The sequence below is a fragment of the Polistes fuscatus genome, unplaced genomic scaffold, assembly GCF_010416935.1.
Source record: "Polistes fuscatus isolate 324 unplaced genomic scaffold, CU_Pfus_HIC Scaffold7, whole genome shotgun sequence".
NCBI lineage: Eukaryota > Metazoa > Arthropoda > Insecta > Hymenoptera > Vespidae > Polistes > Polistes fuscatus.
This window is the reverse complement of record NW_025113151.1, coordinates 4971986-4985693: the sequence shown is the minus strand read 5'-3', so window position 1 is coordinate 4985693 and position 13708 is coordinate 4971986. Positions and strand designations below refer to the sequence as shown.

The 13708-nt window shown below is 34.7% G+C and overlaps 1 protein-coding gene across 1 annotated transcript in view; it reads left to right on the top strand.

The window, feature by feature from the left end:
* Positions 1-13708, top strand: part of LOC122523872 (neurotrimin-like) — a 232764-nt gene that overhangs the window by 137210 nt on the left and 81846 nt on the right. Inside the window, exons 4-5 of the mRNA XM_043645812.1 lie at positions 3105-3263; positions 4878-5006. Of these exons, the coding sequence (XP_043501747.1) occupies positions 3105-3263; positions 4878-5006 (288 nt within the window). The remainder of the gene's footprint in view (positions 1-3104; positions 3264-4877; positions 5007-13708) is intronic.

The following is a 13708-nucleotide window of genomic DNA, read 5'->3' as shown; positions in this document are numbered from 1 at the left end:
AAATACTTGTATATTATTCTAATCAATTGGACGGATCATACGATTCAAATAAAATTTTCTTAAGAAATTCTAATAATTAGAAATAACCATTGTCTTTATTTAAATGTAGAAATCGTTATGATCGTTCAACTTCTCGAAATCGTTGAATCTTCTGTTACATGCTCTACCACATACTGCCAATAAGAGAAAGTGAGGAGGGAGTAGAACTCGTAAGACTAACCTTTAGATATCTCAGTAACGTTGAAGATATACGAGTTTGGGGTTAGGAACCCGTCCCGAGTTCGGAATCGAAATCACCTGCAAAATTTATCCTCGGTCAATTCAACGTTAGCCAAGCCATCCTCGAAATCTCTTGATAGCGAAGCTTCCGCCTTCTCCTTCGCAAATATCGTTTACCTACCATAGCGTTAATCCGATTGTTATCGAACCATTAGATTTTCTCAAGATGAGAAAATTATTTCTAAAATTACAATTCGATTTCTGTATATATTCAAACTAATCAAACATATCGTTTTTTTTTTTTTTCATTAATTAATACAAAAAAGAAACGGATAGGAGGTGGATGTGCAAATAAAAAACAAAACAATATGATCGGTCATAATGGATGATTAATAATTGTTGTCACGATTAGGAGATATCATGTTATTTCATAGTTAAGCCGCTTTCGTAATTGTAGAAACAAGAACAAGAAGAAGAAGTGAGAGAGAAATGTTGACAAGAAAGAGAAAATCTAAGGAAGTCAGAAAAACCAGTCTAAAACGTTTGAAAATTATTGTCTAACTTATAAAATAGTAAATCGTATACGCGACGATGACAACAATTTTCCATCGATGTCTACATTTCTCGTTCTCCGTAGAAGAAGGAAGAAGAAGAAGAAGAAGAAGACGATTCGTATCCTTCTCAAGGACATTTCTTTCACTGTAGGAAGGGGCCTCTTATCACCAGTGATTACGAGTTTTTAACGGGGATTTCTTCCAGCCTGTCCCCCCCCTCTCCACTGGTCTCCTTTCTATCCACTTCTTACTCCTCTTCTTACTCTTTTTTTTCTTCTCTTATCTTCGAACGTTTCTCGTTTCCTGCCTGACTTAAAATCCACCTTTCGAATTTTTCTAACGCTCGTAAACGGATTTTTTTTTACTTTCTTTCTCCTTTCTCGTTCTTTTTCGTTCTTTCTTTCTTATTTTTCACATGACAAGACACCTTCTTGACGCATAATCGATTCGCGAGTTATAAGAATGGGATCTTCGCACAGGTGGTCTCCCCCTTTTTTGATCGAAAAATTGTAACCTTCATTCTTCTACTTTTTTCTTTTTTTCGTTTTATCTTCTATTTTCTCATACTGATTTTTCTCGACCGGAATTCCATAAGAATTATGTTCGTAAGAGGAGAGAGCAATGTGTTGGCGGTGGTTGGTCGATGGTAAGATTTGTGCAATTTTAACCTTCTATAACTTTACCACTTCGCAGTAGAATAAAACGATAAGGGGTAGTCGAATAAAAGTCATACTTATAACCGTACGTGTGTATGTGTGTGTGTTTGTGTAAGAGGAAGAAAGAAAGAGAGAGAAAGTTTCATCGAGTTTGCATGGATCTCTACTATTTCTCATGTATGTAGCATATAAAATGTCCAAGTAGGTGTAATACTGTCCCCCTTGGAGAAAAATAAAGAAACGTTTATCTCTCCTTTTCTTTCAAAAACATAGTTTTGATTTCAATCAGATATGACACAAATCGTCCGAACGATCCTTATATTATTATTATTATTATTATTATTATTATTATTATTATTATTATTGTTATTATTGTGGGGTTTTGAATTGTTTAAGAAGTATAGATATGAATGTGTGAATGGTATGAGTGTGAGAGTGATTGAAAGAAATGAAAGAATGCATCCGGTCGAGGATAAAGAAAGAGCGTGAGATAAGAATATTAGTTGGGTATAAGGTTACACCGTCCGGACTTGTCGCCTTTGTGAAGCTACATCGAAGTCTCCCGAACGTTCTCGATAATGTGAAATACCGGAAAAGCCTTTGTGCGTGGTTTGGAATGATCGGGAAGTTTCCAGAAGGAATGACGAGAAACAACGAGAGACGATGGAGGGGATGTAGGGTATAAGTAGGCGACGGAAAGGACTGGTGGAGCGTTCTGCGTTGCGTTGCGTTTTTCTGAGAGTTCAATAATAATTGAGGATTGATAAGTGTAACGGAGAGTACGGAAGACAACGGGGAACGGCGAAGGATTACGATAGGCGACAACGAGTCGGATTCGGGTGTTCCTTGCGGTTGTTTTCGGACGTTAGGGGGTTACACTTATTGTTAGCATTAGATCATTAGATTATAGATACTTACCATTTTATTTCTTACAAACATTATACCTTATTAGTATTTATTAATAAATACTACTTTACTATTACCATTAAATATATATATATCTATTTCATCTATACGTAAATCTTACATTATTATTATTAATAATATTATTATTAGAAGAAGAAGAAGAAAAAAAAGATCGTTTAAATTTTTGAAATGTATTCCGATTTAATCGAACCGAGATACTCTCTCGTTTTAAAAATATATTCAATTTTTCAATGAAATAGAATTCTATCTTGTATAATACGAAAATAACCCCGCTTATGTTCTTTCTCTCTGAAGCGTCTCTTGCAACACTGATCGAGTATTTCCGCTCAGTGGGAATTGAAAAATAATCAGCCGCGTAGCGAGAATAAGCGAAGTTTCGATCGAAATTCCACAGCCTCCGTGTGCTCGTAAATTTAAATGAACGCATCTATAAATTATTCCTTAGACGAAGATTTTTTAAGAGAAAAAAAGACAAAAGGGATAGGGAGAAAGAGAGTGAGAGAAAGAAAGAGAGAGATAAAGAGAGAGAGAGAGAGAAATAATGTCGATTTAGTTTTAGTAGCTTTTTCTCTTTCTTTTTCTATTTTTTTTTTATATTCTTATCTTCACCTGTCTTTCTCTCTTCCCTTTTCCTATATATTATGGTAGTATCTCTCAACCCATATGAAAATTTGATTATACTCGGTATAATATTTACCCTACTGACCGAAGAACATTTAGTGATCAAAGAATTTTTTTTCTGTTTCAGTTCCACCAAACATTGACGATTCGCAGAGTTCCTCCGACGCGATTGTAAGGGAAGGTGCAAACGTGACTCTGACGTGCAAAGCAACTGGAAGCCCAACGCCCAGCATTCGTTGGAAAAGAGATGACAATTCCAGGATCACGATCAATAAGAGTCTCTCCGGTTAGTATTTTTTTCTATTTTCTTTTTCCTCTTCTTTATTTTTTTATTTTTTTATTTTTTAACGATAAAACATTGAATAGATATTATACATAATTATTCACACCTCATATGCTACACGATCGCGCGGCACGCGTGTGAAAATGTTTGTTTTTTCGAAATAAAATCAATTATTTGTTATTTTAAAATAATAAATCATTTATTAAATTAAAGAGAGAGTATAGTAGTAATGCATGCGTATACTATACTATATTTGCATCGATTCATTTCGATCCATTTGTCTCGAATGTTATTTCAAAACGTTCCTCATATTCACTCCCCATCGATTTTATTTTCATTCTTTTCGAGCGAATATTTTCCCCTTTTCTCTTCCACTCCTCCCTCCCCCCCTCAAAAAAAAACAAACAGACAGACAAAATAGAAAACTCATAGGATCTCAAAACTGAAAGCCACATTTATTTGCCGCTGAATAATCTCTAGATGCGCTACACTTCGAAAAAAAAAAAAAGAAAAAGATTAAAAACAAAATCACACACAAATACATACACAAGTGTACAAGCGGACAGAGTACGCATTAAACTAACGCACACGCGCGCGCGCATATAAAAGAAGTGAACTTGTGTTATAGCTTTAAACGTTTTTCAAAAATCCGGCGTTTCTGCGTAGTCGTTAACACGAATTCGAGATATTTCATCCGGAATTTCGGCTTTGGTTGATCCGTCAGAGGAAAGCAAGCATTTACTTTCGAACGACATAAAAAAGAAAATGTTAGGTAGGTAGGTAGGTAGGTAGGTAGGAAGGTAGGTATGTAGGTAGGTAGATAGGTGGATAGGTAGATTTTAGGTGGTACTGCTTTTCGATAGGTTCGACGACCTCGGCACGTATGTGCGGCAATTAAAAATAATGACACTCGCCGTTCTCAAAGATAAAATATGAAATGTTCGAAAAAAGAAGAAAATTCCTCCCTCTTCGGTAGGAAGACTCAGCTTTCTCCTCTCTATCAACGTCGAAAATTTATCGAAACTAGAGAAAGTAAAATAGAAGAGAGAGAGAGAGAGAGAGAGAGAGAGAAAGAGAATAAAAATGTAATTTGACAGGCAACGTGATATATATAATTATCTTCGCTAATGAAGCCGGTAACATATTTCGTTGGAAACGTCAATTATCTGCGAATATTTTCTTCTTAACTAACAGAGTGAGAAAGAAACATAAAGATAGACAGATAGATAGCGTACGTCTGCATACGTGTGCGAATGTGTATATGCAAGCCTGTGCGTCTGATGGGTAGAAAAGGGAGAATGTAGTGATGGGTGAGTTGATTAAAACCGACATGTAGTATATGGCTGGGAGAGTATGTTTTTTTTTCTTTCTATCCTTTTTATTGTATTTTTTATTTTTTATACCTTGAATCTGTGAAAAGTCATGAGCGAGAGAGGGGAAAAAAGAATAGACAATTATCGTCGTTCCAGAAGGTATCGAATTAAGGTTTAGTTTCTGTCGTTCTCTCTTTCTCTCTATCTCTCTATTTCTCTCTCTCTCTCTCTCTCTCGTTCTCTCTCGTTCTTTGGTGAAAACTTATCGCGGTGGATTTAATCGCTCTTTAAATTCCAATTACAGTGCTCGAGTGGGATGGAGAAACGCTAGAAATGGAGCGCATTTCTCGACTAGACATGGGCGCTTATCTCTGCATCGCCTTCAATGGTATTCCGCCTACGGTCAGCAAACAAATCAAGGTGTCCGTTGATTGTAAGTAACACCCTTTAATTAGTTTCATTTGTTTTGTAATTATATCAATTTTTATTTTTTTATTTGCTCTCTTTGTTTCAGTTGTGAATATTTTTTGTATTCACGATTTTTATCATGAACAAATTATTCATCACGTTTTAAACGATTCAATTTTACACATTTTTTATACGATCACTTGACGAAATTATTTCTCCCTTTACGTCAGAATTGCGTCGAGCTCTTATTTATTTATTAGTAATTATTCATATTTTTTTAAACTTTTTTTTTAGTAATTGTAATTTTATATTCTAGATTAAATATAGAAAATAGTTGAATCAATTTTTTTAATCGAATCAATGAAGATTAATTTTTTAAATATGATCATCATGTTCGAGGAAAGAAATTTTAATCTGCAAACGTATTGGATTTTTCTACTCATATTTAATAAAGAATTGACGTATTTATTTCTGCACTAACGTTGATAATTACAAATTGTAGGGAGTAAGAATTTACGGTATACGTGACTAGAGTTTCTTATTTCTAACAGCACTATTTGAAGAATATGTTTGTACGGTTTTGTAAATAATGCTTATATTCTACACGACTTCATTATTTCCAATAAATTAAAAATCATTAATCTTCCATAAGTAATGTTTTTATCTAACTTCTATTACCTAATAATAACCTATATATACAAATATATGAAATAATACGATTAATTTGATTACTAAATTATAATGTTAAATTAAATATAAATGAATTTAATTATTTAACTTAAAAATTACAATGGGTTACAAAAGGTAAATAGAAATGATTACACCCACATTTACACTCAAGCTCATAAATCCAGTGAAAATCGTTCGAGATACTATGGTAAAAATCGACCTTTTAAACTAACTTTATGCGACTTGAATCAGGTGAAAGTTAAGGTAGGGAAGAGAGTTGTTTCGTTTCTTTCATTCGTGAAAAGTGAATTTTTGGTACACGTAGAAACTGTATGTAGGTAGTAAATAGTAGGGATGAAACGGAAGCTCGTCCCTTATAGGAACAAAATAGAATTCGTGGCAAGGTATAAGTGTCTCTCTCTCTCTCTCTCTCTCTCTTACACACATTCTCACTCTCACTATCACTCTTTGTCGAAGCTCTCGCAGGCTATTGCTTCTGGGTTGCGATGCACCAGCAACGTTCTGAACGAGAGAGAAAGATGGAAAGATAGATAGATAGAGAGAGAGAGAGAGAGAGAGAGAGAGAGAGAGAGAGAGAGAGAGGGTTGCTTAAAGAACACACAATTTAATAATAGAGAAGGGAGCTCGGCGACAAAGCGAGGCTTTGTCGGCTCGTTTCTCCATTTCTATCTCTCTCTTTCTCTTTTACGTTTCACGAAATAGAACACGGTTGTCGGGTAAAGATAGAGATAGACAGAGAAGGGCTCGGAAGTGCCTCTGGTGAGACATAAAAGTAAGCTCGGGTGAACCGCGACACACCATTACCGTTTCCACCCTCTGTAGTGGCCTATTGTTACGTTACTGCCACTCCTAAATACCAGGCGCGTGCCTTTTCTTCGCCTACTTCCTGTTACTGACTTTCTTTCTTTTTCTCTCTCTTCCTCTCTCTCTCTCTCTCTCTCGTTCTTCTAATACTTTCTCTCTTACTTCATCTAGTTCTTCTTTATAGTAACGTGTACTCACCAAGTTATGGAAATGTGTATCTATAACCTAGGTGTTGGAGATTCATCAGTAAGATTGTTCTGAAATTAGAGATTAGTATATTCTACTAATTTCAATACTGCTAATATAGTAGAAATTATGTTAGAACAGTTAGAATACATTAGGACATTTTTTATTATTACTAAATAATTCGTATCGTCGATTTTCTGCAAGGAGAACATTTGGAAAAAAAATTTTCCAGTTTTACGCATTTTTATTTATTTTTTATTTTTCGGTAGTAAAACGAACAAATATCTTTTTCATGGTTTTTATCAGAATTTCAATATTATATAATATATTTTATATAACATTCAACGAAGGAAAGAAAATTTAATATTCTACCAGGATAGAAATATTTAATACATTTACTTGAATACACTTTTCGACTAAATGTAAAAGATTCATAAAAAAAAAGTATATACATATATAAATTTTGTATGTTCTACTCTTACGAATGTACGCAAAAATGTTATTAAATAAAAGTTCACTTAAACAGAAATAATATAACATTATCATATTCACACACATACACACACATGTGTACACATAATAAACTATTACGAAGCAGCTTAATCGAAAAAGAGAAGAAAATTTTAAACTCTTTCAAAGAGATTTTCGAATAACACAAGGGATAGTAAATACACACAGAATGTCTTTTCCCTCTTCTTCTTCTTTCTTTCCCTCTCTCTCTCTCTCTATCTCTTTCTAAAAAAGCAACGAATTATCTCCGTAGTTAAAACGAGGCTAATTAATTTGGCGACGTTGCGAGGAAAGGAGCGTTGAATTACGTTCGCTATGTGTTCCTGCTTGCTCATTTTGCTACTTGAGAGGATGAGAGGCGGTGGTGAAGGTGTAGGTGATGGAATGGGGGTGATGAAATGAGGGGAGGGAGGTGGGATGGGAAACGTGGGATAAAGAAAGAGAATGAGGATTGTTTTTATACCATGAAGTCTTTTCCCCATGGAGATGTGAACTCGAGGCTTGTGCTCGTGAGTGCGCATGCGTTCCCAACCACCTGGATCATCCTTTTAGGCGTTCGCTTAATTCTATTCGAAGCCGTACGCTAGCTAAAGGCTTTTGTCAACGGGCATTACACGACCGCTTTGAAGTGAAATTGCGATCGAGTAATGTAGTACCAGCACCAGCACCAGCACCAGTACCAGCACCTGCACCAGTAGCAGCAGCAGCACCAGCACTAGCACCAGCACCATCAACACAAGAAGCAGTAGCTTTGCGTCCACGGAATGCATTAGCAAGTTCAGATCAAGATTACTCGATCAAATTAACTGGACAAAAGTTCGATATTAATCTTTTCTTTTGATTTTCTCTTCTATTTTCTTTTTTTTCCCTTTTTTTCTTCGCTTTTTTCCCTTTTTTTAATGCGAAATTATATATTTTTTTTATTTAGGTTTTCTTTCTTTTTTTTGGGATCGATTTTCTTATCTACCTAACGAACTTCCTCGATTATTCTAACTTCTATCTTTTTTTACACTATTTCAAATAACACGTTTTGTTGTATTTTTGTATATTAGGTAATATTTGATAATTAGTTTTGTACGTATAGTATTTCTTATTTATCCTATTATATTAGAAGTAAATTATAAAATTGTTCCGTTGTCGGGAATAATTTCCTTTATTTTCTTTATCGTCGTTATTATATATTGTAATAATTATTATCCTCGTAGGAAATAATATTCTTATCTATTTCTATAGAAATTAAGCAGGTTATGAGGGCTTGGTTGATATAATCCTTTGAGCAGCGAATAGCTTTACCTAACTAATTACTGAAACGTCATAGAAGTAGCAACAAATGGGCAAACAAGAACGTATTAAAATATCAAGACCAGACATAAATTACCGACAGTTGTAGTTCACTAATTTAACGTTGAAAATTCTAAATTTAGAAATACGTCATATCAAAGTCTTACGCAAATAAAGTATTAAAATTGTTTGAAAGAAAATCATTTTTATTTCTTTATATTATACTTGTAAAAATAAAAACTTTTAAATAGTATATACATCTTCAAAAAGTAATCCAAAACGAACGTTCGATGTTAATCCGTGTTGGAGTGGCATAAAACAAAAAAAAAATCTTCATGTCGTTATTTCAGAAAAGTAAAAAGAGGAGATTAAAAAAAAGAAAAGAAAAGAAAAAAACCACAGAAATATACGTGTGCCCCGGCAAGAAAAAAGGTTAAAGAATATTTCCGAGCCTTATCAAGATTTAACATCGAATCTTCTATCTCATGGACTTTATAAAACTTTATGTATAAAATAGGGGGGGGGGAGAAAGAAAAAGAAAAAGAAAAAAAGAAAGACAGAAAGAAAATTCTCAACTTGTTCTATCGAGGACTCTCTCTCGCCGAAACTTTTCATCTTAAATCCATGTGATCGAAGTTTTTCGAGAGTAGATCCTTCAACGTTTCAACGAATGTAAATTCTTTCGTCTACCTATACTTTAACAAAAAAAAAAAAATGAAAATAAAAAGAAAAAAAATTAAAATGAACATATCACAGAAAGATCTTAATCTTCGTGTTAAGAATCGAAAAAATTACCGAAACAAAAAGAATTTTTTGGTTCTTTTGTTATGATAGCTACGGTTTCACGTTCGTTCCCTATTCTCTTTTTGAATTCATATGTTCCCTTGTAACATAATCGATAAATCTATAAAACTGTCGAGCTTTTCCAGCAGGTGCTGATGGTGGGAGAAGATCATAAAAGCGACAGAATTATCAAATTAAAGCGAATAATTCGAGATAGGAACGGAAAGTGACCGACATCGTTCACGTGCGCGCGCGCACGCACACACACACACACACATCTTGCACCTTTTTTAACGCTCGTACTAACGTAGGAAGAGATTAATTAAACGTCTCGACAGATTAGACTCATCTCTGACAAGGCCTTCCTCCCCTCCCTTCGCACCCCCGATGACGTTACAACTTTACGACCTAAAAAATCTGCCACTAAGCGATCTCACCTCTGTCTACTCTTTCTTTTTTCTTTCTTTTTCTTTTACTTTTTTTTACTAAAGTGTATCGTAGAATTTTTTTCTACAAGGATAAAATTGACATAAGCGATAAAAATAATATTATGCATAATAATAATGATGTGTATGATTTTTTTTATGTGTCGCACGTTATTAAAAAATTATTTTCAATTTTTATATCTAACACTAAGAAATTTATTTTTATATATTTTCTTTTTTTTATGTTTAATTCACGTAAATTGATTTTTTAGATTTTACAAACAATTTGAGATGCTTTCAATTACGATTTACTTTATTTTTCTTGCATGGATAATCGAATTGTTTTAAATTTCAAATATTTTGTAAAAGATTATTTGACGAGTTGTGTAAATGATATAATTTTTCTTTGTTCGAACGATCAAAAATATTCTAACAGCGTTCGTTAATTTTACGAGTGTCGTAGGAACGGATAGTTAATTATTTATCTGACATAAACGTGTACCTTACTTTTCGTCTATTAGCTGTTTCTTTTTAATTAAACATTAGTAAAGATTTAATAAAAATCATAGAGGATAGTAGAATAATTTATACGGTGGAACTTATTTTATAGGAATGTACGCGTGTAATATCGCGTGGCAGCATCATCGTGACCGGCAGGTACAAAGGACGTCGTTAAGTGAAATATTTTTTATCGGTCACGCGAGATCGAGAAAAAAACATAATAGACCCTTTTCCTCGTGCTTTCATAGTTGCCTTTTCTTTTTTAGAATATGAGGAAAAAGTGAAGAGAAGAAAAAATGACAGATTAGATTTGACACTTTCAATTACTTCGTGATTAGAATTAAATGATACGAAATGTATAATTACGAGTTTACATTTACTGTAACGAAATATAATTGCGTGCTCGCGATGAATCCTTTTAGATTTGATATTTTAATATTAAAGAAAAATAAAAAGACAAAAAAATAAAAATCTAAAACGCGCAGAGAGAAACGCGAAGATTTGGTTTTTAAATATTTTTTTTTTAAATCGGACAAGTAGTACGAGTCAAGCATTTAACGGTCGTACACATTTTTAATCAGATTTTTAATATCTCGTTTAATTATATTTAAATATTATCGATGACAATAATAAAATGAATTTTCATTATTAACGATAATTCAATTATATTAATTATTAATGAAATTTTGGATTAATTATCTACATAATGGCATACATTTTAGTTGACCTTAGATGAAAATACTCACGAGATAAAAATTCACTATTTAAAGGATTAAATGAGTAAGAAACGTGTCGTGATGTTTTAATACAAATATCTCACACGTTCTTTACAAGCACGCTTGCAATATCGTTTTAAGTTTGAAGTCAAGTTGAAGGGACGGTCTACGTGATATAATCTATATGCTAAAGCTTGATGTTAAGATCGTGGTAATGTTATGGAAATGAACTTTCTTTTCTCTTTCTCTTTCTCTTTTATTCTTACATATTGTGAAACAAGTTACATAAGTTTAACTAGACGTTTTTTTAAGCGATTATCATTTTTAATAAATACTTATTATAAATATTCTAATCGATATAATAATAATACTCAATGATCATAAATTTAATTCATATCGTGTAATTCACATTTATCATTTAGTAGTTTAGTTGTTCATTATTTTAGATGTTAAAATATTTTTTTGTAGAAAAGTGTAGAAAATTTAGATTTGCGAGCATAAGAAAGTGAACAAAAGAAATAAATCTTTTCCCTCCACATATATAAAAAAAAAAAAAAATAAAAAAAAAAGAGAAAGAAGAAAGGAAAATAGATAGAAAAGAAAAGGTTGGAAGGTTCGAACGTAGTCACGTATAAGCAGTGACTCAGACTCGAGCTACCCCGTTTCAACTAACCCCCCGTTCACCTCGGTTTCCTCTCGACTTTCTCGTAGCTCCAGTAGCAATCTGTTATTAAAATCAGCAACGAGAAAAATCCGTGCCGTATCTCGGTCGGCCCGGGACCGAGGCCGGCGCCCAACCGACAGACGTGTTACGGCAAAAATTAAGCCACCTGCAAACTCAGAAACGAAATTACCGTTGGAAGGTCCACTGGAATATGGTAGAGGGTGCATAAGGGGTTTTAGGTGGACAAAAGGGGGAAGTAGGGATGTAAGAGTTGGTAAAAAGAATTGTCACACTCGAGTCGATATCGAACCGAACGAGAATTCCTTTCTTCGACGAATCCACGTCGAAACAACGGTGCTTATCGTATCCGACGATTACAATTTAATTGTACGACCGGCGGGAAATTGGAATTCGGCTTGAAACGCGACGCACGTGATTGTATGTGAAAGAGAAAGAGAGAGAGAGAGAGAGAGAGAGAGAAAGAGAGAGAAGGACTCGAATATCACGAATATATATCTGAGCATTCGAATTCTCATCGATTTCCCTTTATCCGACGATTTTCTATTCTTTTTCTCTTCTTCTATCTCTCTCTCTCTTCCTTTCTATCTTTCTTTCTCTTTCGCATACTCACAAAGAGGAAAGAGAGAGAGATAGAAAGAGAGAAAACCTACAAAAATATGCTGGCATTCCACTCGACGCTAATCCGAGGATAAGTTTATGATTAATCGTCATTTATTCGATATCCGATAGCCCTGCTCCCTTCGCCTGGCCAGCTTCAGCTTTTCCTTCGAGTTTGAAAAACCGACCCTCGATATTTTTATACTCTTTATCCTCTTTAAATAAAGCCAGTCGGAGTTTACGGAATCATGGAAAAGTGGAAAAGCCCGATAGCGTTTTCTTCCAACATTCATTTGCAATCTAACGAAAACAAATTGCTAGTTTTCCAAACGAACGTGTAAATTCGCGCTCTCGAGAAATATGCTATTTGCAAATATCAACCTTTCCCATTATTTCTGTATATAGTTATATTTAAAAATAGCTAAAAAATGAAAAAAAAAAAACCCGATAACAACGAAATACGTCAATTTTTAAAGGACAACCTCCCTCCCTATTCCTTTTTATTTTATATTCGTAACAAAGAAACGACAAAACATATTTCTAATTTAATACGCTAAAAATAAACCCCAATCGCGACGATTGAAAATTATATTTATCGTATAAAACTCTTTCGTACATTGAAATGTATCTTTTCGTACCAGTTTCACGCGGCGTATCTCTTTATTTAAAATTGCGAGAAAGAAAATCACGGAAAAATCGTCCAATAAAGAAACGTATCCCCCACCCCCTGGCATAGTGTTCTTACGTATGGTGCGAGAGAAGACTATAAGAGCTGCTGGAAAGAAGGATTGCTCTTGCAAGAAAGAAACGAAAGTAAGAGAAAGAGAAAGAAAAATACGAGAAGGTAACACCGAGGGGTTGCACGGAGCGGCTTGGGACGAATGCAGGAGGGGTTGGAGTGGGGGTGGGAGGTAGAGAGGGTTCGGTGTAAAAGGCGTCGAAGTCTTATCGGCTACGAGCTGGCGTTTATTTAAATTTAAAACTGGTAGATCGATCTCGAGCGTCCCTTTTCACGATTTTTCTCTCTCTTTCTTTCATTTTCTTTTTCTTCGACTTTCCACCTTGACTCGAGCAAGAAGAGAGGATGAGGATGAGGTTGCCCTTACTCACGCGCGACACCTTCGTGCCAGCCCTCTAACTCCGAGCTCTTGTCGAACGTCGAACGTCGTCGTCGTCGTCGGCGTCGTCGTCGTCGTCGTCGTCGTCGTCGTCGTCGTCGTCGTCGTCGTCGTCGTCGACTTTCTCTTGCTCGGCACGTCCCTCGAAAAACTCATTAACGCGTCCAACTCCTTCCACCACTCCCCCCTTGCCTCCTTCCACTCGACTACCCCTCAACCATCTCCTTCTCCATCCCTTCTCTGACTTGTCCTGCCTATACCCTGGCTTACTCGAACACCTTCGTACGAGGGAGGACAATTTCTCTGACATTGCTCTACCTTTGTCCATGTTTTTTTTTTCTTCTCTCTCTCTCTCTCTTTTATATTCTTTTTTCTCTTTATCTCTATCTATCTATCTTTATTTTCTTCTGTGTATTTTTTCTTTTCTCTTT